The 26,320-nt window shown below is 42.9% G+C and overlaps 1 protein-coding gene across 1 annotated transcript; it reads right to left on the reverse strand.

Moving 5' to 3' along the window:
• Nucleotides 1-773: 773 nt before the first annotated feature.
• Nucleotides 774-26,081, reverse strand: LOC137411270 (calhepatin-like). Its single transcript, XM_078769576.1, has 4 exons — nucleotides 26,004-26,081; nucleotides 11,150-11,224; nucleotides 5,526-5,667; nucleotides 774-962 (listed from the first exon to the last, which is right to left on the reverse strand). Exons 1-4 carry the CDS (start codon nucleotides 26,004-26,006, stop codon nucleotides 922-924), a joined length of 261 nt encoding a protein of 86 aa, XP_078625702.1. The 5' UTR covers nucleotides 26,007-26,081; the 3' UTR covers nucleotides 774-921.
• Between the last annotated feature and the right edge of the window lie 239 nt (nucleotides 26,082-26,320).

Genomic DNA, 26,320 nt, shown 5'->3' on the forward strand with positions numbered 1-26,320 from the left:
CCCCCTCCCCCCACCTTTCCCCACGCCTCGAGGACTATTAACCTTTTTACTGCGTAGCCCATAGGGCAAAGCCGTCTAGAACAGTGTTTGTCCGTTTGTATGCATGTATGTATGTTTATATGTATGTATGTATGTATGTCCCCTCAAACGTATACCAATCAGAGCTGAGGATCTCGTTACATGTCAGGGTGATGTGATTACGTCTGATGTCATTACGGTGGTGCTGCGGCCGACTCTCCACAGTCCGCCATTTTGATTTATATGCCGTTCATGCCGATCATATCATCAAACCTGTCATCTATCACAATCGCCATGCTCTACCTGTATGTTTTTCATTTCGTGTGAAACACAAACAAACCGATTGTTAAAATAATCATCAAATATCTAAAGCATCGACATTACGTCTCTTCCAACAAAACAGTGCGTACCCAACTCTTGTGGGGTATAATCTAGAATCTAGATTACAGTAGATCTTCCATCAGTTCTGAAAGTAAAACTTACCTCACGGATGTCGAGATTCCTCCAAGTTTCTTTGCTTAATGTTGTAAGCAGCATTAGCGACTGTTTAAAAAGCTAATCATGTGTGTTTGTGGTTTATAGTATTTTACAAGCCCGGCTACGCCGCCGTTAGACTTTCGGTCTTGTTTTTTACTGCCTAAAACTTTCCCGGGCACACCACGAGTACACCCACCCACCAGGTTTCAACTCATTCCACCCAGAGGTTCAGGAGTGCATAGAAGTCAAACAAAGAAAGAAACGGATATTTCTCAAAATACAGTATGATGATGCTTTTTAATGATAGAAACAAACAGCAATATAACGCACTAATCTTTCTTGAATACGACCACAATGTAAACTGTGGTATCCATTTTTTTAAAGGCAGCAGGGGGTACAAAGATGGAAGCATCATCATTGCTTTCATCACTGAAGATTCAAATTCTTGAAAACAACGCTTTTGAATTCTGTGGGAAGAAGAAATCGAATTAATAATCCACAATTTCAAAACTTCCAACAGTCTTATGTTTTTACACTCGAGCTTGTCGGAAAGAAGCAAGATGTCAAATTACAATTTTGGGCACAAACACAAATATTCATTAGGAATTCCGTTTAGCCAAAGAGAAAAGTTCCACAAACTTTATCATGACAATTGACAAATATTCATCTTAAGAAGAGTTTAGTTGGAGTAAATGTATATTTGTAATTTGTTATATTCAAGTTACCAGGTGAAACCTAACAGTATACCACAGGGTGTCCCATAAGTCTGGAACCACAGGACAAGATAAGTGATTCACTTATGGGACGGTTCTAGACTTACAGGACGGTTTTAGACTTACGGGACGGTTCCAGACTTACGGGACGGTTCTAGACGTACGGGACGGTTCTAGACTTATGGGACGGTTCTAGACTTACAGGCCGGTTCTAGACTTACGGGATGATTCTAGACATGGGACGGTTCTAGACTTACAGGACGGTTCTAGACTTACAGGCCGGTTCTAGACTTACGGGATGATTCTAGACATGGGACGGTTCTAGACTTACAGGACGGTTCTAGACTTACGGGACGGTTCCAGACTTACGGGATGGTTCTAGACTTACGGGACGGTTCTAGACTTCCGGGACGGTTCCAGACTTACGGGATGGTTCTAGACTCACGGGACGGTTCTAGACTTACAGGATGGTTCTAGACTTACGGGACGGTTCTAGACTTACGGGACGGTTCTACACTTATGGGACACCCTGTGTATAGTAAACATGTTGCAAAGACCAAACAATTCATTAGAAAATGGACATTATGAATTTTGAAGCATGAGTGCAGCTAGTGGAGCAGCTACCATGTTATGGAGGGGTGTTCAAAAAGCTTCACGAATGGGATACCTACAATTGGACACTGATCCACCATTGGATAACCACTTCCATATGTTTTGGAAATTTAGGCCCAACCACACTTTTAATGAAATTATTATAATCCTCAAGAGAATCCAAGAATTGATGCAGCCAATGACCTAATCCCCCAAGGCCAAGGTGGATTAAAAATATGGAATCCAACAGTAAATGCAAATAAACTCATGTCGAACGGTGTGATACCAGGCACAGTGTGATATCAGGCACAGTGTGATACCAGTCACAGTGTGATACCAGGCACAGTGTGATACCAGGCACAGTGATACCAGGCACAGTGTGATACCAGTCACAGTGTGATACCAGGCACAGTGTGATACCAGGCACAGTGATACCAGGCACAGTGTGATACCAGTCACAGTGTGATACCAGTCACAGTGTGATACCAGGCACAGTGTGATACCAGGCACAGTGTGATACCAGGCACAGTGTGATACAAGGCACAGTGATACCAGGCACAGTGTGATACCAGGCACAGTGTGATACCAGGCACAGTGTGATACCAGGCACAGTGATACCAGGCACAGTGTGATACCAGGCACAGTGTGATACAAGGCACAGTGTGATACAAGGCACAGTGTGATATCAGGCACCGTGTGATACCAGGCACAGTGTGATATCAGGCACAGTGTGATATCAGGCACAGTGTGATACCAGGCACAGTGTGATACCAGGCACAGTGTGATATCAGGCACCGTGTGATACCAGGCACAGTGATACCAGGCACAGTGTGATACCAGGCACAGTGTGATACAAGGCACAGTGTGATACAAGGCACAGTGTGATATCAGGCACAGTGTGATATCAGGCACAGTGTGATACCAGGTACAGTGTGATACCAGGCACAGTTGGATACCAGGCACAGTGTGATATCAGGCACAGTATAATACCAGGCACAGTGTGAAATCAGGCACAGTGTGATACCAGGCACAGTGTGATACCAGGCACAGGGTGATACCAGGCACAGTATGATACCAGGCACAGTGATACCAGACACAGTGTGATAACAAAGCACAGTATGATACCAGGCACAGTGTGATACCAGGCACAGTGTGATACCAGGCACAGTATAATACCAGGCACAGTGTGAAATCAGTCACAGTGTGATACCAGGCACAGTGTGATACCAGGCACAGGGTGATACCAGGCACAGTGTGATAACAAAGCACAGTATGATAACAGGCACAGTGTGATACCAGGCACAGTGTGATACCAGGCACAGTGTGATACCAGACACAGTGTGATACCAGGCACAGTATGATACCAGTCACAGTGTGATACCAGGCACAGTGTGATACCAGGCACAGTGTGATACCAGGCACAGTGTGATACCAGGCACAGTGTGATACCAGGCACAGTATGATACCAGGCACAGTGTGATACCAGGCACAGTGTGATACCAGGCACAGTATGATACCAGGCACAGTGTGATACCAGGCACAGTGTGATACCAGGCACAGTGTGATACCAGGCACAGTGTGATACCAGGCACAGTGTGATACCAGGCACAGTGATACCGGGCACAGTGTGATACCGGGCACAGTGTGATACCGGGCACAGTGTGATACCGGGCACAGTGTGATACCGGGCACAGTGTGATACCGGGCACAGTGTGATACCGGGCACAGTGTGATACCGGGCACAGTGTGATACCGGGCACAGTGTGATACCGGGCACAGTGTGATACCGGGCACAGTGTGATACCGGGCACAGTGTGATACCGGGCACAGTGTGATACCGGGCACAGTGTGATACCGGGCACAGTGTGATACCGGGCACAGTGTGATACCGGGCACAGTGTGATACCGGGCACAGTGTGATACCGGGCACAGTGTGATACCGGGCACAGTGTGATACCGGGCACAGTGTGATACCGGGCACAGTGTGATACCGGGCACAGTGTGATACCGGGCACAGTGTGATACCGGGCACAGTGTGATACCGGGCACAGTGTGATACCGGGCACATTGTGATACCGGGCACAGTGTGATACCGGGCACAGTGTGATATCAGGCACAGTGTGATACCAGGCACAGTGTGATACCAGGCACAGTGTGATACCAGGCACAGTGTGATACCAGGCACAGTGTGATACCAGGCACAGTATGATACCAGGCACAGTATGGTACCAGGCACAGTATGATACCAGGCACAGTGTGATACCAGGCACAGTGTGATTACAGGCACAGTATGATACCAGGCACAGTATGATACCAGGCACAGTGTGATACCAGGCACAGTGTGATACCAGGCACAGTGTGGTACCAGGCACAGTATGATACCAGGCACAGTATGGTACCAGGCACAGTATGATACCAGGCACAGTGTGATACCAGGCACAGTGTGATACCAGGCACAGTATGGTACCAGGCACAGTATGATACCAGGCACAGTGTGATACCAGGCACAGTGTGATACCAGGCACAGTGTGATACCAGGCACAGTGTGATACCAGGCACAGTGTGATACCAGGCACAGTGTGATACCAGGCACAGTGTGATACCAGGCACAGTGTGATACCAGGCACAGTGTGATACCAGGCACAGTGTGATACCAGGTACAGTATGATACCAGGCACAGTGTGATACCGGGCACAGTGTGATACCGGGCACAGTGTGATACCGGGCACAGTGTGATACCGGGCACAGTGTGATACCGGGCACAGTGTGATACCGGGCACAGTGTGATACCGGGCACAGTGTGATACCGGGCACAGTGTGATACCGGGCACAGTGTGATACCAGGCACAGTGTGATACCAGGCACAGTGTGATACCAGGCACAGTGTGATACCAGGCACAGTGTGATACCAGGCACAGTGTGATACCAGGCACAGTGTGATACCAGGCACAGTGTGATACCAGGCACAGTGTGATACCAGGTACAGTATGATACCAGGCACAGTATGGTACCAGGCACAGTATGATACCAGGCACAGTGTGATACCAGGCACAGTGTGATACCAGGCACAGTATGATACCAGGCACAGTATGATACCAGGCACAGTGTGATACCAGGCACAGTATGATACCAGGCACAGTGTGGCTCAGAACGCACACCATGGCTTCGCCAGGCTGAACGGTTTATGTTTTGTATTCCACTGTAGACCAATCTGAGACCAGACCTGAACCAAAACCTAATCGCTTGTTCTTATCACTTAACCAACTCCTCCACCTGGGTTTGCCAAAACTCGTCCAAAACATTTGAGATATCGTGCTATGTTTCGATTTTGGCTCTTTATCTCAATGGTGAAGAATCACTTTAAAAATTCTAGTATCCGGATCCGAATCTTCACCAAAATCGAATCATCTGGTCCTTACCAGTTGTCCCATACCCAACCTGTCCACCAAAATTCGTCCGAATACGTTCACAACGTTTTGAGATATTCTACTCACAAGACAGACAGACTGCAGACAGGGGTGAAAACACAACCTCCACCCATCTTCAGAGGCAACAATATGGCAATTTATAGAAAAAGGAGAATCTGAATAATAATCGGCAAACAAACATTTTTACAACAATGTGACTGTTGCAGACACTTACGGTAATGTATCTCATGAAATAGAAAATTAATTTGTCAATTACTTGGCAGAAAATATATTTACATTTGACCATATAACGATTTACCATCAAACGATACTTCGTTGTCATGATTTGTATCAAACTTTTTCATAATTTTTTCAATTCCTCCTTTTGGTAACGGCGTTGATGAAGAGAACTTCTTCATCACTTCAGTCAACTCGTCTATGGAAAGGGAACCGGAATGATCCTGGCAAAGAGAGGGAAAAACTTCACTGTCTGAAGAACTTTTCTTGACCAGCATTTTTTGATCACTTCACATGATCATCCAGAAAATATTCACAGTCAGGCAATAAAAATCAACATCAAAAAGCAGTTTGCGGTTTGTAAAGGTGGACGGAGGTTAGGTTTTCACCCCTGTCTGTCTGTGTGTCTGTGTGTCTGTCTGTGTGTCTGTCTGTGTGTCTGTCTGTGTGTCTGTCTGTGTCTGTCTGTTTGTTTGTTTTGTTATTTGGCAACAAAAGTATTTTGCCTAAGTATGTTCGTCTGCACTGTCAATTTGTTACTTGGCACAAAAAAAATGTTTTTGTAAGTATGTTGATCCCTCCGGTTTGTGTGTTTGTTTGATTGTTTGTTTGTGGGTGTGTTTGTGTGAGTGTTTGTGTGTGTGTGTATGTTTATGTGTTTGTGTGTGTGTTTGTGTGTATGTGTTTGTGTGTATGTGTGTGTGTGTTTGTGTGTATGTGTTTGTGTGAGTGTTTGTGTGTGTTTGTGTGTGTGTGTGTGTTTATGTGTTTGTGTGTGTGTTTGTGTGAGTGTTTGTGTGTGTTTGTGTGTGTGTGTGTGTTTATGTGTTTGTGTGTGTATGTGTTTGTGTGTATGTGTTTGTGTGTGTGTTTGTGTGTATGTGTTTGTGTGTGTGTTTGTGTGTATGTGTTTGTGTGTGTGTGAGTGTTTGTGTTTGTTTGTGTGTGTGTATGTGTTTGTGTGTGTGTGTATGTGTGTGTGTTTGTGTGTGTGTGTGCGTGTGTGTGCGTGTGTGTTTGTTTGTGTGTATGTGTTTGTGTGTGTGTAATGTGTGAGTGTTTGTGTGTGTGTGTGTGTGTGTGTGTGTGTGTTTGTGTGTGTGTGTGTGTTTGTTTGTGTGTGTGTGTTTGTTTGTGTGTGTTTGTTTGTTGGTGTGTTTGTGTGTGTTTGTATGTGTTTTTCTGTTTGTGTGTGTATGTGTGTGTGTGTGTTTGTTTGTGTGTTTGTGTGTGTGTTTGTGTATTTGTATGTCTGCCCACTCACTTATACTTGCCTACAGGTCACAATTTCAAACTGATCTTCACGAAACTTCACCAAATGGTAGAGTTTGTGGTCCGACAAAATCCTATATATTTTTGAGATCAAAAGGTAAACATAGGCCAAAGGTCATCCACCTTTTTTCAAATTTCTTAAATCCTCAATTTTAATCCGATCGATTTGAAATTTGAATAGGATTTATATATCGGCTTACTGAATTCAACCACCAACTATTTTGAGATCAGCTTAGGCCAAAAGGTCAACATAGGCCAAAAGTCAACCACTTTTTTTTGAATTTATAAAATCCTCAATTTTCATCCAATTGACAAATTTGAATAGGATTTACACATCAGCTGACTTAATTCAACCACCAACTATTTTGAGATCAGCGTAGGCCCAAAGGTCAACATCGGCCAAAGGTCAACCACTTTTTTCGAATTTCTAAAATTGTCAATTTTCTTCCGATGAACTTAAACTTTGAAGACGATTTGCATATCAGGTCACTGAATTCTACCACAAATTATTTTTGAGGTCAAAAGGATGCTCTACCGAGTGCCATTCTACTTTGTTCTGTTTTGCCAAGTGTCGCTCTGCGAGTGATTTTTCATTTGTTTGTTACACGATTTTCGTCCCCACTTTTGAAGCAATCGTTCTGAAATTACTTGTGTATCTACGTGATGGGCCGAGGACAGCAACGCGCATTCTCGGTCAGGCTTCTGATGCGGATCCGGATCCTGGAAATGTTAAAAGTGATTCTTCACCATTAAGAAGAGTTAGGGCCAAAAACTATATATAGGTACGGTATCTCAAAAACTTAAGGACGGATTTGGCCAAAGGTTGGTGGATAAGTTGAGTGTTTGACAGGGAAGAATTGATTCAATTTTAGTGAAAATCCGAATCCAGATCCAGATATGATAATTTATTTTAAAATTTCACATGATTCTTCACTATTGAGAGATGGCGCCAAATAACTATTCAACCTGGCGGAGGTATGTGCTCCACTAAGTGCCGTTCTAGTTACCTCCACCAATGAAGGTGGGCAGACGTTATGTTTTCACACCTGTCTGTTCATTTGTCAGTTTGTGAACAGCATATCTCAAATGGTTGAGGACGGCTTTGGTGGAGAGGTTGAGTGTGTGACAAGGATGAAACATATATTTTATAGTAGATGCATGTCCCTTCAATAATGCACGGCAGTTTGTGATTTGACTTTACTTTATTCTCCAATATTCACCAAAACAATCTACAATAAATGGATGAGGTGTGTGTGTGTGTGTGTGTGTGTGTGTGTGTGTGTGTGTGTGTGTGTGTGTGTGTGTGTGTGTGTGTGTGTGATGTTTGTTGTGGAGTTCTACTCGAGCTTTCTGATACCAGAAAACACTATGCAAACTTCACACTGTGCAAGATCACGTGGCATGCTGTCCTTGGTCACGTCACCCTCCATGAGCAGGAGCGAGGCTGCCCCGGCCAACGTTTGTTCACATTTACTTTCATTTACGGACATTTATGGACATTTTGTCTTTTTTTCCTGGAATCTTGGCTTTGAGTTACATCAGCATGCAAAATTTCAGCTTTCCAGCCCACCTAGAATTGTGCGCTTTATTCTTGTTCAGAGTGGGTCGGGTTGAAGTAAGGGCATTGTGGAGGGGGGGGGGCACTCCCCTCGAGTGGGGGGATGAGGCATCCTTGACGTTTGCCCAGGGCCCCAGAATCACTAAGACCGCCCCCGTCCCTGCTATTATGCTGTCAAAGGACATTCCTAGGAAACTCCCTAAATATTCCACACTCTATTGGGAACTAATTCTCTTCCGACAGCCCTGTGGAACCGGGTTATCTGCTCGTCATTTATAGGAGTTGGTGAGTGACTAATTAAATAATTGAGTGGTAAGAAAGTGCTTTTTATTTATTTTACTCATGGGACATACTTGCATTCTGCAATCACATACTGGGGTGCATCCTACGTGCAAGCATAATAAAAATAAGCTTTGTATGTTTGATGAAGTGAATTGCGCTTGTGTTCTACAAATATCTAAATAAATCGAGTAAATAAGGAATGAGTGATCTGAATGAGCTGTTTACTTAACAGTTTAAAGGTGTAGTCATTTTTAATGTAAAAAGGTTAAAAGTTGTAAATAAAACCATTGGTCACATTCTCATGGGTTGCTTAACAACTCTAAGAAGTGCAGTTTATGATTTGAAGTCAAAGACAAACTTTAAGTGGTGGATCTGGAACGTAAACGGATGTGGAAATGAACTCATTTTGATGCTGTTGTAGCTGTTCCCAAGTTAACAACAGAGCCGGTTGAAGTTATCATCATGTGAAGTTGGTATCTTTCCTTTTTGATGCATTGATTGAATTTGGATTAGTAAAGACTGTAATAAGCTGCTGGAGAGATAATGATGTTTTTTGAAGTGACTTAAATCACCTGTAATGCAAAAAGGCAGGGATAATAAAAAAAATTGTTTCTTTTGATGTTTTTGAGAATTTCTTTTAACAGTATCTTGTGTATTTTGACGATTTTCTCATGTAGGGCCTTGTGTTTGCATTCAATTTAGTTTTGCATTCAATTTAGTTTTGCATTCATTTAGTTTTGCATTCATTTAGTTTTGCATACACATGTAGTTTGTTTGCATTCAATTTAGTTTTGCATTCATTTAGTTTTGCATACACATGTAGTTTGTTTGCATTCAATTTAGTTTTGCATTCATTTAGTTTTGCATTCATTTAGTTTTGCATTCATTTAGTTTTGCATACACATGTAGTTTGTTTGCATTCAATTTAGTTTTGCATTCATTTAGTTTTGCATTCATTTAGTTTTGCATTCATTTAGTTTTGCATACACATGTAGTTTGTTTGCATTCAATTTAGTTTTGCATTCATTTAGTTTTGCATTCATTTAGTTTTGCATTCATTTAGTTTTGCATTTATTTAGTTTTGCATTCATTTAGTTTTGCATACACATGTAGTTTGTTTGCATTCAATTTAGTTTTGCATTCATTTAGTTTTGCATTCATTTAGTTTTGCATACACATGTAGTTTGTTTGCATTCAATTTAGTTTTGCATTCATTTAGTTTTGCATACACATGTAGTTTGTTTGCATTCAATTTAGTTTTGCATTCATTTAGTTTTGCATTCATTTAGTTTTGCATACACATGTAGTTTGTTTGCATTCAATTTAGTTTGGCATTCATTTAGTTTTGCATTCATTTAGTTTTGCATACACATGTAGTTTGTTTGCATTCAATTTAGTTTTGCATTCATTTAGTTTTGCATTCATTTAGTTTTGCATTCATTTAGTTTTGCATTCATTTAGTTTTGCATACACATGTAGTTTGTTTGCATTCAATTTAGTTTTGCATTCATTTAGTTTTGCATTCATTTAGTTTTGCATACACATGTAGTTTGTTTGCATTCAATTTAGTTTTGCATTCATTTAGTTTTGCATACACATGTAGTTTGTTTGCATTCAATTTAGTTTTGCATTCATTTAGTTTTGCATTCATTTAGTTTTGCATACACATGTAGTTTGTTTGCATTCAATTTTCCGGCCCAAAGCTACAGTATCTTTATATCCAGGTTTTTCAGGAACATTGTTCGAGACAACAAAGAAAATATATGCATTGACTAAAACATGTTCTGAATGTTTGTTATAACCAGGGTCCGACTATATATGTATACATGCAATACTTTAAAATGTACTGTAATTCTTACCCACTGTACAACTTGTGTAAACGATAAATGTTTATGTCTAAATACCACTGTAAACGTCGATAACGGACAAAAAAACTACACCGTCTGTAAACGACAAATCCCACAGACACTTTTTGAATCGTACTGCCATAAAAACGAGCAAGTGCAAGATCACGTGGCATGCTGTCCTTGGTCACGTCACCCTCCATGAGCAGGAGCGAGGCTGCACCGGCCAACGTTTGTTCACATTTACTTTCATTTACGGACATTTGTCTTTTTTTCCTGGAATCTTGGCTTTGAGTTACATCAGCATGCAAAATTTCAGCTTTCCAGCCCACCTAGAAAGTACTAAAGATTTATATCAGTGAGTCAGTGAGTGGTTAGCAAGAGGTTTTTATATGAGATATATTTCATCATTGCCCTGGGGTGGTATGTGTTGCCATTAATAATTGTTTTGTATAGATTTCTTTCTCTATTGTCTCTATTTACATTTTTGAAATCTGATCAGGTGACCACTGCATACTCTGCCCTTTACACACACACACACACACACACACACACACACACACACACACACACACACACACACACACACACACACACACACACACTATTAAAAGGATATAATGAATCAGATAGGCTTCAACACTGCATCCCCCAAAAAGCAGTTATTCCCTTTATGTCTTCATGAAAATATGCTTTTGATATTTTCTACGTAATAAATTCAAATTGTTAACAAGCGTTTCTTTCACTTACCGTGTCCACAGACTCAAAACAATCCTTGAGCGCGCTTACAAAGTCCTTCTCTTGCTGTGGAGTTAGCTTTTTTGCCTGAGATAGAAATATAAATAACTCAGCATTTTGTATGATGTGTACACGAAGACTATAATTCCAATATGGTTAAATTAAAATATACTGTATCTGCTTTCATTGCAGTTGTATTTATTGACAATACTTCACACAATCAATTGTATAACTAGAGAGTTCATAGAACACCTTACCACCAACACCAACTAATGTCGGCAGAAAGGATGCCCAGTTTAACAACCATCTGTGGGATGGTGCACACGTTGATGAATCACACAGCCTGTGAAACACCAGGATGACAGTTTTATATCTGGGTTGGTATGTGAACCCAGGTTAGATGGCTTAGAGTGAGTGTGTGTGTACCTCTAGGCCAGTGGTTCCAAACCATAATATTTCCACCACCATGCTTTACAGTTGGTATCAGGTTCTTGTGGTCAAATGCTGTCTTTGGTTTTCGCCAAACATGTCTTCTGGTACTGTGGCCAAATAGCTCGACCTTTGACTCATTTGTGCAGAGCACATTGTTCCAGAAGTGCTGGTCTTTGCCGAGGTGTTCATTGGCAAACTTTAGTCTTGCCCTGATGTTGCTTCTGGACAGCAAAGGTTTCCTCCTGGCACACCTCCCACGTAGATCAAATTTGTGCAGCCTCTTTCTAATGGTAGACTCGTGCACTTTGACATCAACAGTGGCAAGAGCTACCTGTAGGTCCCGTGATGACATTCTGGGCTTCTTAGAGACTTCTTTCAGCATCTTGCAGTCTGCTCTCGGGCTGAACTTGCTGGGGCGGCCTGGCCTGAACAAGTTGGCAGTTGTTTGGAATCTTCTCCACTTGTAGATGATCTTCCGTACAGTCGAATGATTGATTTCAAATTGTTTGGACATCTTTTTAAATCCCTTCCCAGACTCGTACGCATATATAACCTTCTTTCTGAAGGCCTCATAGAGCTCTTTTGATCTAGGCATGGTGACGCCACACACTTCAACAACAAAGAGCAAACCAAACGAAATGTCTGAGGTTTAAATAAGACCGGTCCTCTCTCCAAGATCCTCTCTAATGATGTTCTAATCGTTTGCACCTGAGCTGGTGCACCTGATTCTAATTTTAGGTATTTGAAGTAGTGATAAATGTAGGGGTGTACTTACTTTTTCCACATGCGAAATTTGCATTTATGTTTATTTAAATTATACAATGGACGACAAAATGTGAATGTTTCATGATATTTGTTATATTATATCACCTTTATCTATCAATATTGTTGAAATGAAGATCAAATAGCTGTATGTTGAAATATGTTGAAAAAGTCAAAACTTTACATGGGGTGTACTTACTTTTTCACGTGACTGTATATGAACAAGGAAAAAAGTAGCCAAAACACAAAATTTATTCGCTTAATAACATAAATAACATTAAAATATAGCAACACACACACACACCCACACACTCCTACACATACGTACAAACCTACACCCACACAGAGACACATACACACTCACACATATGAATTTTATATAAAAAAATTGTGGTATATAAATTTTTATTTACCGACGATGTTATAAATGTTTATGTTGAGTAAATAGTCGAAAAACAAAAGAATTAAAGATTTGAGATTTATTCACTAAAGCACAATATTACACGAATGCTAATATTGTATTTCCCTTGGAATAAGTTTCCCCCCTGGAATCCTAAAATTTTCCCCCAGGGGGAAATTTCCCCCAGGTTGGGAAATGCTGCTCTAGGCCATCCTGTCAGCCTAGAGCCTTAGACTCTAAAGAGTAAAAAGTGTCTATAAATAAATTTTTAACGGTGGAATGTAAGGAGCGGTGATGGTAAAGTGTATCTAAATAAATAATTATGGTGGTATGTAGGTGGCAGAGTGGTAAAAGGTATATCGATAAATAAATAAATCAAGGTGGTAAAAGGCATATAAATAAATGATTCAAACGTTTTGTTGGTAGTAATAATGTCTTTTTTATATAAATAATTTAAAGTTCATGTGTCGGTAATGGAGATGGTAGTGTACATAAATAAGTAAATAATTAGACAATGTATATTGGTAGAGGAGATGGTAAAATATAAATAATTCAAAGTTGTGTTTTGTTATTGTTGTTGTTGTTGTTGTATAGCCCTGGATAGTTCTCTCGAACAAGCCTGCGGCACGGAGACAGCCAATCGATCTCACAGGAGTGATAGAGTTTCCCCATAGCTAAGATAGTGTAACCCCACTTCACGAAGTCAGGGCACTACAGAGTTAGAGAGAGAATATAAAAGTGTGTATGTACAATTTACAAATCAAAAATCCCAACAAAACAGGGGAGAAAAAGAAAGCAAGTCAACAACGAGTATAACAATTCATCATTTCATTTTTACAAAAACACAAAATAAAGCAATACTACCAAAACTATATAAACATTTGATTATTTAAGAAAGAGATAATACCAACTCATTTTGGCGAACTTCACAAACATTTTCTAAACACCATTTTCCCACAAACATATCAAGTTCAGCCATGCACGGTCTTGGAAAAATTAAAGTGAAGTTTTACCCTTGCAGAAACAAGCGCAGTGAAAAACGTCATGACGTTGCATTGGTGAAGCGGTTTACCATTACGCTTCTCCTTTCTTGACAAGTATGTAGCAAGTTTTGCTGTTGCTACAAAAAAACACAACAGTTCATATGTTTTGTCTTGTGTACATTTATTTTTGAACCCAAAAATAAAGGAGCGAAAAGTAAATCTGAAATCCAATTTGTGTGACACAAACTTCAACCAGTTAAATAATGGAAAAAGTCTTTCACAGCCAATGAAAAAATGAAATACATCCTCATTTACAGAGCAAAAGGGGCAGCATGCAGATATTGGGGCAAAATTCCTCACATATGTATTGCATGGGATGATCCAGTGGGCAATGCGCCACTGGAGATCTCCTGTTCTTTTGGTGATTTGCTTACAATACATCGCTTCCCATACAGGTTCAGTGGGGGCCCGGCAGGAAGTAGTCTCTTGCAGCGTGCTACTCCGTTTAATGGAGAAACACCGAGAATTAGGGTCACGCAGCTTGCAATTCATTTGTCCCTGTGCTAACAGGTGGAAGTTCTCTGGGGGAGCAGTCAAAAATCCGTTTAGGGAAATATGACTCATCAGGATGTCCATGTGTATTATGAGTCCATAATACCCGTAGCTGATGACCTTTTTGTACGACTTTCCTCAATATTAAGAAGAAAGTGGTATGTAGGTGGCAGAGTCCCGTGATGGACTTTGGCTTGTCCTCTTGGAGCGAATTCCTGTCATATTTGAAATTTCTTCCACAGTCTTCCACCCTACACCAGAGTTTGGCCGAAGGTGCCATACTTTGTTCATGCCTGCATCAATGAAGCGTTGGCACAAATCACGGCTCTTGAATACATCAGGGAAGAGAGGGTTGAAAAACAGTGGTTCAACTTCGAACATCCCTGGGGAGTATGTGTCCTCTTTGCGACTCACTGTAAGACCTTCCAAGGCATTGAGAAGGTTCTGGTAGAATATAGGGAGCATTGCTGTATCCACATCCTTGAGGTGGGTCAGGAATACTTCACGACCATAGCCGAGTCTGCCCGCCTGTTGCAAAATATTACAGGCCAATGGGTAGATTGGCAAGTGCTCAACATATAGAAGGCGCTGAATGGAGCACAAGCGAAAGGCCATGAGGCGGGATTTCACGTGAACAAGGCCTTGGCCTCCTTCAGATGAAGTATGGCATATTACGTTTGGCCGCAGCCAATGATGGCATCCCCATAAAAAGTCCACAAGTTTGGCCTGGATCATTCTAAGCAGCACTTCCGGCAGTTGTAGACAAATAAAACGATGCCATAAAGTTGCAGCAACCAAGTTATTGGCAACTAAGACACGGCCCTTAAATGAAAGGTGCTGTAGGGCTCTTTTCTACAGGTTCAGTCTCCTCTCCATTTTCATCGAGTGACGAGTTCATCGTGTGAAACGAAAACAACTACCGTCTGATTCATATGTGATGCAGCACCTATATTTTCATCACCAATAATATTCCCAATTGCGAGAATAATGTCCTCTACAGGAACTCCGTCGGGAGGAACGCACATGAACACATGCTTCCGGGTTAAACCCTCGAAACCCTCACATTGAGAGCATGCATTCGCCATGTCGGCGATATTATCGCCCCCTTCTTGTCCGAACCGGACAAGAAGGTATCAAACCTAAATAAATCAAGCAAAAATGAAAAACCCAAAACGCATTATAAGCATAAACAAGGCTTACAAAGCGTCGTCAAAACGGGTAGGCCACACCCAAAATAGGCCCCCTTTCAATCTCTCTCTCTCTCTCGAATACAAAGGAGTCGAAAACTGGAGAACAAAACGCCAGAGGCACATGGGATGTAACAGGAAAGCAGAGAAGGGCTGGGGTGGGGGGGGGGGGGGCTGTTGGGACAAAAACAATACACTGACGACTCACCACACTACAGAGCAGCTGTATACGGCAGCCACGACGCCACACACAAATCACAACAGCCAGCAGGGGGCGAGAGAGCGAGAGGGAGAGAGAAAAGGGAAAGGGCCAGTCCATGGGGACCGATCGGGACTCTGACCATGACCGCGCTTCCCTGATGAATCAGGGCAGCAGGGAAGGATAAGGAAGATTTGGCCGCCGCCATGCGTTGGGGGGCACAATTACCACAAAGAGGTGTCCCTGATAGTTTTTTAAGTTGTCTGTTGAAGATGGAGATATTTAAGTGTATATAAATAAATAATGGTCCCACCCGAATGCATACATTGGGTGGGTTGCCAAAAATGAACCGATCCGATAAATTGGAAAAAAATATCTGACTAGGTGTCAAATACAGACTTGGCATTTAATATGAAATTTTTTTTTCTTGACTTGGGTTTACTTTCTTAACTCAGTATATCAATCTGGTGAGTTTCTTTTACACTTTGGTGATTTATTTGTTCAAAGAACCATGTCACTGATTGTCTGTCACAGCAAGAGGTCAATAACAGGATTATATAACAGGTGGCGTGACAAAATGTATGGACAGGTACATTTGACGATTGGCTTCACAGTCGGGTATACAAGGGTTGTTGCGTTCTGTATTCGTGGAAAACAACTGCTGCACGTCTCCAAAAGTTATTGGCGCTTCCTCTGGAGATGGTCCGTCAACTCGACAATGCTGTTTGTCATGGAGTGGTGGCTTTACGAAATTACGGCATGAAACAGCGTGCTATTGCTCGGCAGTATGGCATCACTCAAGGTCAGGTGTCAAAGATCCTGAAACGAAATGCTCAGAGGGGTGTCCCTACTCCAATACCGAGGCCAGGACATCCTCACAGAACCACAAGGAGGGATGATCGCCAGCTGCACCGGTTAGTCCGCAATGGCCGTACCAAGTCAGCTAATCGGCTTTGGGCTGAGTGGCAGCAACTGACAAATGTGCCTGTATCCAGAAGGCTAGTCAACCAACGTCTGGTTCAAGCAGGCTATCGTGCCAGGCATCCCCTGAGAAAGCCACGCCTGACCAGACAACACCACCAGCGCTGATTACAGTGGGCCTGAGAGCACCGTCAATGGCAGCCAGGACACTGGAATCACGTGATCTTCAGTGACGAGTCTAGATTTCTGGTCTATCGTCAAGATGGCGGCGTCCGAGTGCGCAGACAAGTGCATGAAGCCTACAACAAAGATTGTATAGTGCCAAGAGTCCAAGCTGGAGGTGGTGGGGTGACTGTTTGGGCTGCTTTTCATGCAGGGGGCAAAACTGACCAGGTTGTTCTGAATGGAAACCTGAACCAGTTCAAGTACAGGGCCATTCTGGAAGAAACATTGCTTCTATTTGCTCGTGCAGCCTTTCGAGGAAACTTTATCTTCCAAGATGACAATGCACGGCCTCATCGTGCTCGCATGATCCAACACTTTCTTGCTGACCGTGGTGTAGAGCATATGGAGTGGCCTGCCATGTCCCCGGATATGAATCCGATAGAGAACTTGTGGGCAGAATTAATGCGTCAAATCGACCACTTGGACCAGCAGCCGACCTCTGTGCATGAATTGCAGCAGGCTATTGTCACTGCATGGCAAGCGATTCCTGTCCAAACCTTGGCAAATCTCGTGAACAGCATGCCTCAATGTGTACGTGCTCTCCTGAATGCTCGTGGGGGTTACACGAAGTACTGAACTGTAATTTTACTGTCCGTAATCCCAGTCGTAATTTAACTTTTGTTTTTGTTAAAAAAATGTTTGGCTAATGTGCAAAATAAAGAGATACTTCTGGAAAACGTACAGAAGTTTAACACAGTACTGTCCATGAATTGAGTTCGATATCAGTTTACATCACTTTCAAGGATCAATTTATTTGTTTCGAAATGTCAAATGTGGTTTTTGTTTCTTTTAAAGGTCACATTAACAAAATCTAGAATAATTTCAACATAATTCCAATGAACTTTTGGTTCTAAGACATCTTGAAAAGTAAGTTCACCCCAACAAAAAAAATATTCCATATTAAATGCCAAGTCTGTATATTGAATTAGGTAAGGTAAGCATTCAAATTGTTTGTCGCAAATGTTTTTTAACATTTATATATACTAGTACACCCGCAGACTCCGGGAGGGGCAGGAAGGCATATAAAGTGGGTTGGGTTGGAGTGGTCATTCCTCTTTGGGGTATATAGATTACAGTCGATCTATGGGCGGGTCACCATTATAACTATAAAACGCCATTATAACTATAAACGATTTATACACGTTATCACTGCAGCAAAAACGCCTTGGGGAAGCAGGACATTATTTGTATTAATATTGTTTTGTAATAACATTAACAATATGCGATTTATCATTAAAAATTTTTATTAAAAGCGTCTTTGGAAAAACGCCACGACAAATCTTCTTTGGAAAAACGCCACGATAAAGCTAATTTAACATTGATATACACCTCAACGTGCAACCCCATTGACGGCAATGGCAGGAAAACTCGCTCGGGGGGAGAAAACCCCCTTGGGGAGGATGGGGCAAATTAATGCGCTACAACCTTCATTGTGTAACCCTTGGTCATCCTGTCAAGTTTGGTTGAGATTGGATAAGTAACGACATAATGTATTGGCGTCAAACATTCATTAGACAGACAGACACAAAAGGCGCATTTTAGTGTGGCGGGCACGAAAGCACTGACGTGGTGACATCACCCCACACACCGAGTGGGGGTGGGCCACGCCCGGGAGAGAGGCGTGGCCTCACGATATACACGGGGCGCGCAGCCCTGAGAGTTCAGTGTTACAGTGAGCTCTTGAATAAAGACTCTTACAAATTACCGCGTTGTCCGCTTCCTCCTTGTTTACAAACAGCGCACGTAACACCGCGCTTTACTGGTGACCCCGACGTGATGCAAGGTCACCGAGCCGTGGTCGGCCCGGCAGCAGCATCACCTCTCGGCCGTGTCCGAGTACACGACGGACATCCGGCACGTCGCGGGGAAGGACAACCCGGTGGCGGATTGCCTTTCCCGGGCCGTCGCCCACGTAGTCCACCTCGGCATCGACTATGCCCAGATGGCAGCGGACCAGGCCGCTGACCCCGACGTCCAGGCCTTGCAGACCGCCATCACGGGTCTCCGCGTCACCGAGGTGCCATTCGACGGCGCGGATGCAGCCCTCTTGTGCGACGTCTCCCTCGGTCGGCCTCGCCCCATCGTGCCCGCGGGCTGGCAGCGCCAGGTGTTTGACGCCATCCACGGCCTGTCCCACCTGGGCGCGAGGGCCTCCCAAAGGTTGATCGCTGACAAATTCGTCTGGCATGGCCTCCGGAAGGCCGTCCGCGGCTGGGCCAGGACGTGCTTCGCGTGCCAGCGCGCCAAGGTGCACCGGCACACCCAGGCCCCGTTGGCCCCGTTTACAGTGCCGGAACGCCGGTTTGACCACGTCCACGTGGAGCTGGTGGGACCTCTGCCCCCCTCGCGGGGTTTCACCCACGTCCTCACCATGGTGGACCGCACTACCCGGTGGCCGGAGGCCGTGCCCTTGGCGTCGATGATGGCGGCGGACGTCGCGCAGGCTTTCATCGCCACCTGGGTCGCCCGGTTCGGCGCCCCCTCAGACATCTCGTCTGACCGCGGCCCCCAGTTCACCTCGGAGCTCTGGGGGGCGGTCGCGCAGGGGCTCGGGGTCTGGCTGCACCGAACCACGGCCTACCACCCCCAGGCTAACGGCCTGTGTGAGCGATTTCACCGCTCATTGAAGGCCGCGCTCCGGGCCACCCTCCGCGACGGCGGCTGGGTCGACAGGATCCCCTGGGTCCTGCTGGGCCTCCGGACGGCGCCCAAGGAGGACCTGCGCGCATCCGCGGCAGAGTTGGTCTTCGGGCAACCACTGCGGGTGCCGGGCGAGTTCCTCCCCGACTCCACGGCACCATGGTCTGCGGCACAGCAGCGCTCCGCTCTGCAGGAGACCGCCCAGAGGTTCGCCCCGGCACGCCAACGGCACGCCACGGGCACCCACCGACGCACGTCGCCCCGGAGCTTCGCACGGCAGAGTACGTCTTCGTCCGCCACGATGCCCACCGGACACCACTGCGGCCCCCGTACGACGGGCCTTTCCGCGTGCTGGAGACCGGGGTGAAGCACTTCACCCTGGACATCGGCGGTACTCCTGACCGCGTTTCTGTGGACCGCCTCAAGCCGGCCCACCTCGACATGGACCATCCACCGTCAGTGGCCCGACCCCCGCGTCGGGGCCGCCCCCCTGCGGGCGGACCCCCGGCACCGCCCAGCCCCGCCGTCACGCCGCCCCCCGGTCCTGCACCCATCCCAGGGGCGGCCGGAGGCATCCCAGATGGCATCCCTGCATCCCAGACGCCGCCAGTCGCCAGGGGGCGCTTCGGCCAAGTCATCCGTTTGCCCCGCAAACTGGCCCTTCAGGTGCGCGGGGATTCTGGGGGGGGCGCGTGTGGCGGACACGAAAGCACTGACGTGGTGACATCACCCCGCACACCGAGTGGGGGTGGGCCACGCCCGGGAGAGAGGCGTGGCCTCACGATATACACGGGGCGCGCAGCCCTGAGAGTTCAGTGTTACAGTGAGCTCTTGAATAAAGACTCTTACAAATTACCGCATTTTCCGCTTCCTCCTTGTTTACAAACAGCGCGTGTAACACCGCGCTTTATTAGTATGATTAGTCCCCTACCGGTTTAAGTGGAGAGGACTTTAGATTTGCTCTCCATCTGTCCGTCCATCCGTCCCAACTTTGGTTTTTCAGACTTTCCCCCTTACCCTTTAACATATTCAACTGAAACTTGGTACCTGGCTTTATTATGATAAGTTACAGAACAAGTTCGAATTTTCGGGCTTTTCAATTTTTCACCGAGTTATATGCCCTTTTTGGACCTAAAAAAAAGATCACATCGGTTGGGGATATGTATTGCAAAGCAATTCTCCCTCTTTGTATTTTGCAGGTACTGGTAACCCATGGCACAACTAACAACAGAGAAGCTAATCTTCATTGTGGAGAATAAAAGAGCTGAAATCAGTGATGGGAGTGCAACGTGCGTTCATAAGACAATACCCAAGACGTAGTGCATCAACGTCGAAGACTACATGTCATATAGTTTCAAACTAGAGAGGGGCGGGCTTTGTGAAGAACAATAATGCAGGACACTCTGGACATCCGGGGAATATTCAAACTTCAGAGACCGTAAACAGAATTAGCGAAGTGATTGCGCGTAGCCCTAGAAAATCACCAAGGTGCATGTCACATGCAATTGGAGTGTCTCAAAGCAGTTTCATTAGAGTGTTGACGTCAGATCTGAAGGCTTTCACTTACAAGATCAAATTGATGCCACAGTTAACCACAAATGATGAGCATCGATGGTGTGACTTTCCAGTAGGATTATAGATCAACCAGGAATCAACATAAGTGACATAACTTTGAGTGCCGAATGTCTTGTTTACTTGAACTAGGGCATGCCCGTACTATATCTATATCTAAAATTATATCCCCCCCCTCTATTTACATGAAATGGTTTGGTCCAAAGCGAACGGCTTGCGAGTGGTGACAATCCCCCCCCTCTATTTACATGCAATGGTTTGGTCCAAAGCGAACGGCTTCCGGAGTTTGGTAAAGAAATCGCCATCGCGTGCACAAACGCGCAGGAAAGCGAATGAATCGCAAATTCGTTTTTATTAGTTGTAAAACATAGTTTAACGCCAACATAGTTTGCAAACGTGAAATAAATGAATACGCTCTCAAATGTGCCATCCGAGGCAGAGTGTGCCCGCCACGTTCGGCACACGCGATCGTTCGCTGCTCTCTGATTGGTTGAATCGTTTTTTGGACATAGCTCGGTAAGTAATTGTCCGATTAATATGAAACCTTGAAAAGGCACATCCTCGGGTCCCCAGCAATATACCTGGCAAGTTAAAAGTATATCGGACCCGTGGTTGTCGAGAAACAGCGGTCACAGACAAACAAACGTACAGACAGAGATTACTGGAATTATAGATAGATGGTAAACAAACAGATTTGTCGTTTTGGGGGCATGGAGAAACGAGCCCACTTTGTTGATATTCCCTCAAACTAACGATATGGTGTGCTCTCAATACTCATCGGATTTACGTTCCCTGCTCTTTTGAAGATCAGGATACTGAGGAAGGGGTGGCTGTAAATGCGGAACGCTACGTACACATGTGGAACACATTTGTTTGGAGTAAGTGAGAATCATTCATGGTGCTTGGTTTCAACATTACGGAGCAACTGCGCATACAGTTCACTTGTCCATCTCAATAATCACTTTCCCGGCAGATAAATTTCCCACCAATCTTGATTTTCTTGGTCTCCAAGATCTCTTGACCTCTCAACTTGAGATTTTTTTTTACAAGAGCATCGCATTGCTGTTGTTGTTGTTGTTGTTGTTGTTGTTCTTCTTCTTCTTCTTGGCGATTTTTGAAATGTGCACCCATTGGTCGGACAGCTGCCAGACCCCATCCACATTTGTCTCTTGACTCCACCCACAATAACCCTCTGACGAAATAATATGGCCGCCATCTTGTTTTTTCTGGTGTGCCGAAGTCCTGTAGGCCTCTGCTGAGTATACACTGCCCGGGTTTGTTGCATCAGATGTCCATTGGCTTTTTTTGGGTCGAGTGTTATTCACATTGAGGGACCTCGAAAAATCGAATCAATGTCGAATAATAGTAAGGTTTAATCGAGCCCGTCAGAACTTATGTTACTACGTCAGAACGCATGATAATCAAGCGAACATGTAACTTATGTAATCAAGTATTATGTTACATTACATAATCAAGCGTTATGTTACACAAATTATTAAAACCATTGGCTTTGTTGTGGTCGAGTGTTATTTATGATGATAGACCCCCCCAAAAAATCTAATCATATGTCGAATAATACGAAGGTTTAATCAAGCTCTTCAGAACGTACGATAATCAAGTGTTACATTGCACAAATTACGAAAAAATAAAGTGTTACGTAATTCTTGAATTGCCTCATATTAGAGTTAAACAATCCATGAACATGTGACGAATCAGCTCATTCTGGAATAACCGTTGCGGAGGCCGTTCTGGATAAGAGATGTCGAGTTAATTTTTTAATAGTGTATTAAATGCGTGTTTCCCAATGGCGCTGGTCATCTTTTAAGAATGCTATAAATGGATTAAAATTACCCTTTAGAACCCTTTATAATTACCCTTTAGAATTCATCTTTGGGATCCTTCAGAATTACCCTTTAGAACCCTTTAGAATTACCCTTTATAATTGCCCTTTAGAATTAATCTTTGGAACCCTTTAAAATGATCTTTTAGAACCCTTTAGAATTACCCTTTAGAATTACCCTTTATAACCCTCTAGAATTACCCTTTAGAACCCTCTAGGATTACCCTCTAGAATTACCCTTTAGAATTATCCTTTAGAATCCTCTAGAAGTACCCTTTATAATTGCCCTCTAGAATTAGCCTTTAGAATTGCCCTTCAGAATTAATCTTTGGAACCCTTTAGAAAAATCTTTTAGAAATAATCTTTGGAACCCTTTAGAATTACCCTTCAGAATCCTTTATAATTAACCCTTAGAACCCTCTAGAATTACCCTTTAGAATTAATCTTTGGAATCCTTTGGAATAACCCCTTATACCCCTTTAGAATTACCCTTTGGAATTCATCTTTGGAACCCTTTTGAATTACCCGTTAGAATTAATTTTTGGAATCCTTTAAAATGATCTTTTAGAACCCTTTAGAATTACCCTTTAGAATTACCCTTTATAACCCTCTAGAATTACCCTTTAGAACCCTCTAGGATTACCCTCTAGAATTACCCTTTAGAATTACCCTTTTGAACCCTCTAGAAGTACCCTTTATAATTGCCCTCGAGAATTAGCCTTTAGAATTGCCCTTCAGAATTAATCTTTGGAACCCTTTAGAAAAATCTTTTAGGAATAATCTTTGGAACCCTTTAGAATTACCCTTCAGAATCCTTTATAATTAACCCTTAGAACCCTCTAGAATTACCCTTTAGAATTAATCTTTGGAATCCTTTGGAATAACCCTTTATACCCCTTTAGAATTACCCTTTGGAATTCATCTTTGGAACCCTTTTGAATTACCCTTTAGAATTAATCTTTGGAATCCTTTAGAATAACCCTTTATAACCCTTTAGGATTGCCCTTTAGAATTACCCTTTAGAATTAATCTTTGGACCCCTCGAGAATTGCCCTTTAGAATTGATATTTAGAACTCTCTAGAATTACCATTTAGAATTACCCTTTAGAATCCTTTAGAACCCTCCAGAATTACCCTTTAGAATTACCCTTTGGAACCCATCAGAATTACCCTTTGGATCCCTTCAGAATTACCCTTTAGAATACTTCAGAACCCTCCAGAATTACCCTTTAGAATTACCCTTTGGAACCCATCAGAATTACCCTTTGGAACCCATCAGAATTACCCTTTAGAACCCTTTAGAATTACCCTTTAGAATTCATCTTTGGAACCCTTTAGAACTATCCTTAAGAATTACCCTTTAGAATTACCCTTTATAATTACCCTTTAGAACCCTCTCGAATTACCCTTTAGAACCCTTTAGAATTACCCTTTAGAATTCATCTTTGGAACCCTTTAGAACTATCCTTAAGAATTACCCTTTGGAATTACCCTTTAGAATTACCTTTTAGAACGCTCTAGAATTACCCTTTAGAACCCTTTATAATTGCCCTTTAGAACCCATTACAATTACTCTTTAGAACCTTTCGAATTACCCTTTAGAACCCATTACAATTACTCTTTAGAACCCTTCAGAATTATCCGTTGGAATTACGCTTTAGAGCCCTTTGGAATTACCCTTTATAATTAACCGTTAGAACCTTTAGAATTACCCTTTAAACCCATTACAATGATCCTTTAGGACTCTTTTGATCCCATTAGAATGATCGTTTAGAGCCCTTTATAATTACCCTTTATAATCCATTTCAATGATCCTTTAGCACCCTTTAGATCTCATTGGAATTATCGTCTAGAACCCTTTAGAATTTCCCTTTAGAACCCTTTATAATTATTAATTACCCTTTAGAAATAACACATTATAATTACCCTTTAGAACCTATTACAATTACCCTTTACACTTTAGAACTTTAGAACACATCTAGAATTACACTTTGGAACCCTTTAGAATTAAACCAGGTGGGTTCTTCTTCTTCTGGGGGGCTCTCCAACACAAAGAAAGGTTCTTCTTCTTCATTTTCGTTGGACGGATGGAAAGAAGGACATAGCCAAATATTGAAGCTGCTTCACTCCTTAAAAAGCAATCATTTACAGGTACAATTGATTTTCTCAAGCTAATGAACAGAGTAGACTGTCTGATCAATCAATATATGTTATTGTGATCACTCAGCTCAATTGTTATTAGGCAGACAATGGGGGTACACAAAGGTTGTCCCTCTCTGTAAAAACCGTCCCTCTTTGTAAACTTCCCTATGGGAGTATGGGGCATGTGATCCAGTAACTTCTGACACACCGTGTAACTATATTATAAATAATGAGCTAAAAACAAAAGTCATCAAAAAGATTATTGAATGCAGAATTTTGCGAAGATTCATTTCAAATTGGAACACTTTTTAACCCCCAATGAGGCTTCAGCTTCATCCCGGCTGAGGACATATATTTTGGGTCCTGTCTGTCTGTCCATACATCCGTCCGTGCGTCTGTCCGGAGCTAATATTAGAAAATGTCTGGGATGCATTTCTTTCATATTCAGTACATGTATGCAATAATACCTGGGCATGACGTGCCTTAAATGATTTTGGGATCAGAACCAATTTGGAATAAAAAAAAAACTTTTTTATGGAAGACATTTTTGATCGGATTGTACTTTCTTTTGGAAACCATTATTTATTAATTTACACTTCATACCATCTCCACGATTCACATATTTATTCATTTATTTATTATTTTTTGTACAAGAGGAGAGCAAGGAATACACTTAAGTATACATGCACACGTCCCATTTGAAGGTGCAGTTGGGGACTGTATTCTAGATGATGATTTGCATTGTTGTGATAAATTAAATTTCACACCAACTTAAACCATTTTCACAATAGCACATTAAGCAAAATAAATAAATAAATAAATAAAGTAATGGAATTGTTATGGTGCAGACCAACAAAGTTAAGCAGACATGACACAACTTGGAATGCCAACTTAATACCTGTAATACTTAAATTGTAATTTATTGTGTAATTATTTGTAATTTTGTAATTGTAATTATTGTAAATGTAATTTATTGTAATTTAATTCTTAAACCTGTAATGGGTGACTTACCATGTTGAAGACTTTAGTGAAGAGGATCGTCAACAAAGTGCAAAATAAAAACGAGCAATGTCTGTGTTTTAACCTGTAGTGTTTTATAAGTGTATAGGGTGTGGCAGAGGGATGGGTGTGGCAGAGGGATGGGTGTGGCAGAGGGATGGGTGTGGCAGCATTACTGAGAATTTGGGCAAGATTTTCTTGTTTTCACTTGGGCTTTATACAGTAGCACATACTTAAATGCAACTACCTAAAAATGTTTTGGATTACTGAGAACAACTATTTGCCTCTCGAGAGGAGCCCACGTATGTACTCGTATAACATGAAACTTT

The sequence above is a fragment of the Myxine glutinosa genome, chromosome 1 (genome assembly GCF_964187855.1).
Source record: "Myxine glutinosa chromosome 1, kmMyxGlut1.1, whole genome shotgun sequence".
In the NCBI taxonomy this organism is placed as follows: Eukaryota; Metazoa; Chordata; class Myxini; order Myxiniformes; family Myxinidae; genus Myxine; species Myxine glutinosa.

Bases quoted from the DNA above. Each gene is read 5' to 3' on its own strand.
- LOC137411270 (XM_078769576.1), bottom strand. The intron at 5,668-11,149 runs GTAAGTGAAAGA...TCTCTTTGCCAG, and splicing joins GTTTTGAGTCTGTGGACACG to GATCATTCCGGTTCCCTTTC. The intron at 963-5,525 runs GTAAATCGTTAT...TTCTTCCCACAG, and splicing joins CAACGAAGTATCGTTTGATG to AATTCAAAAGCGTTGTTTTC.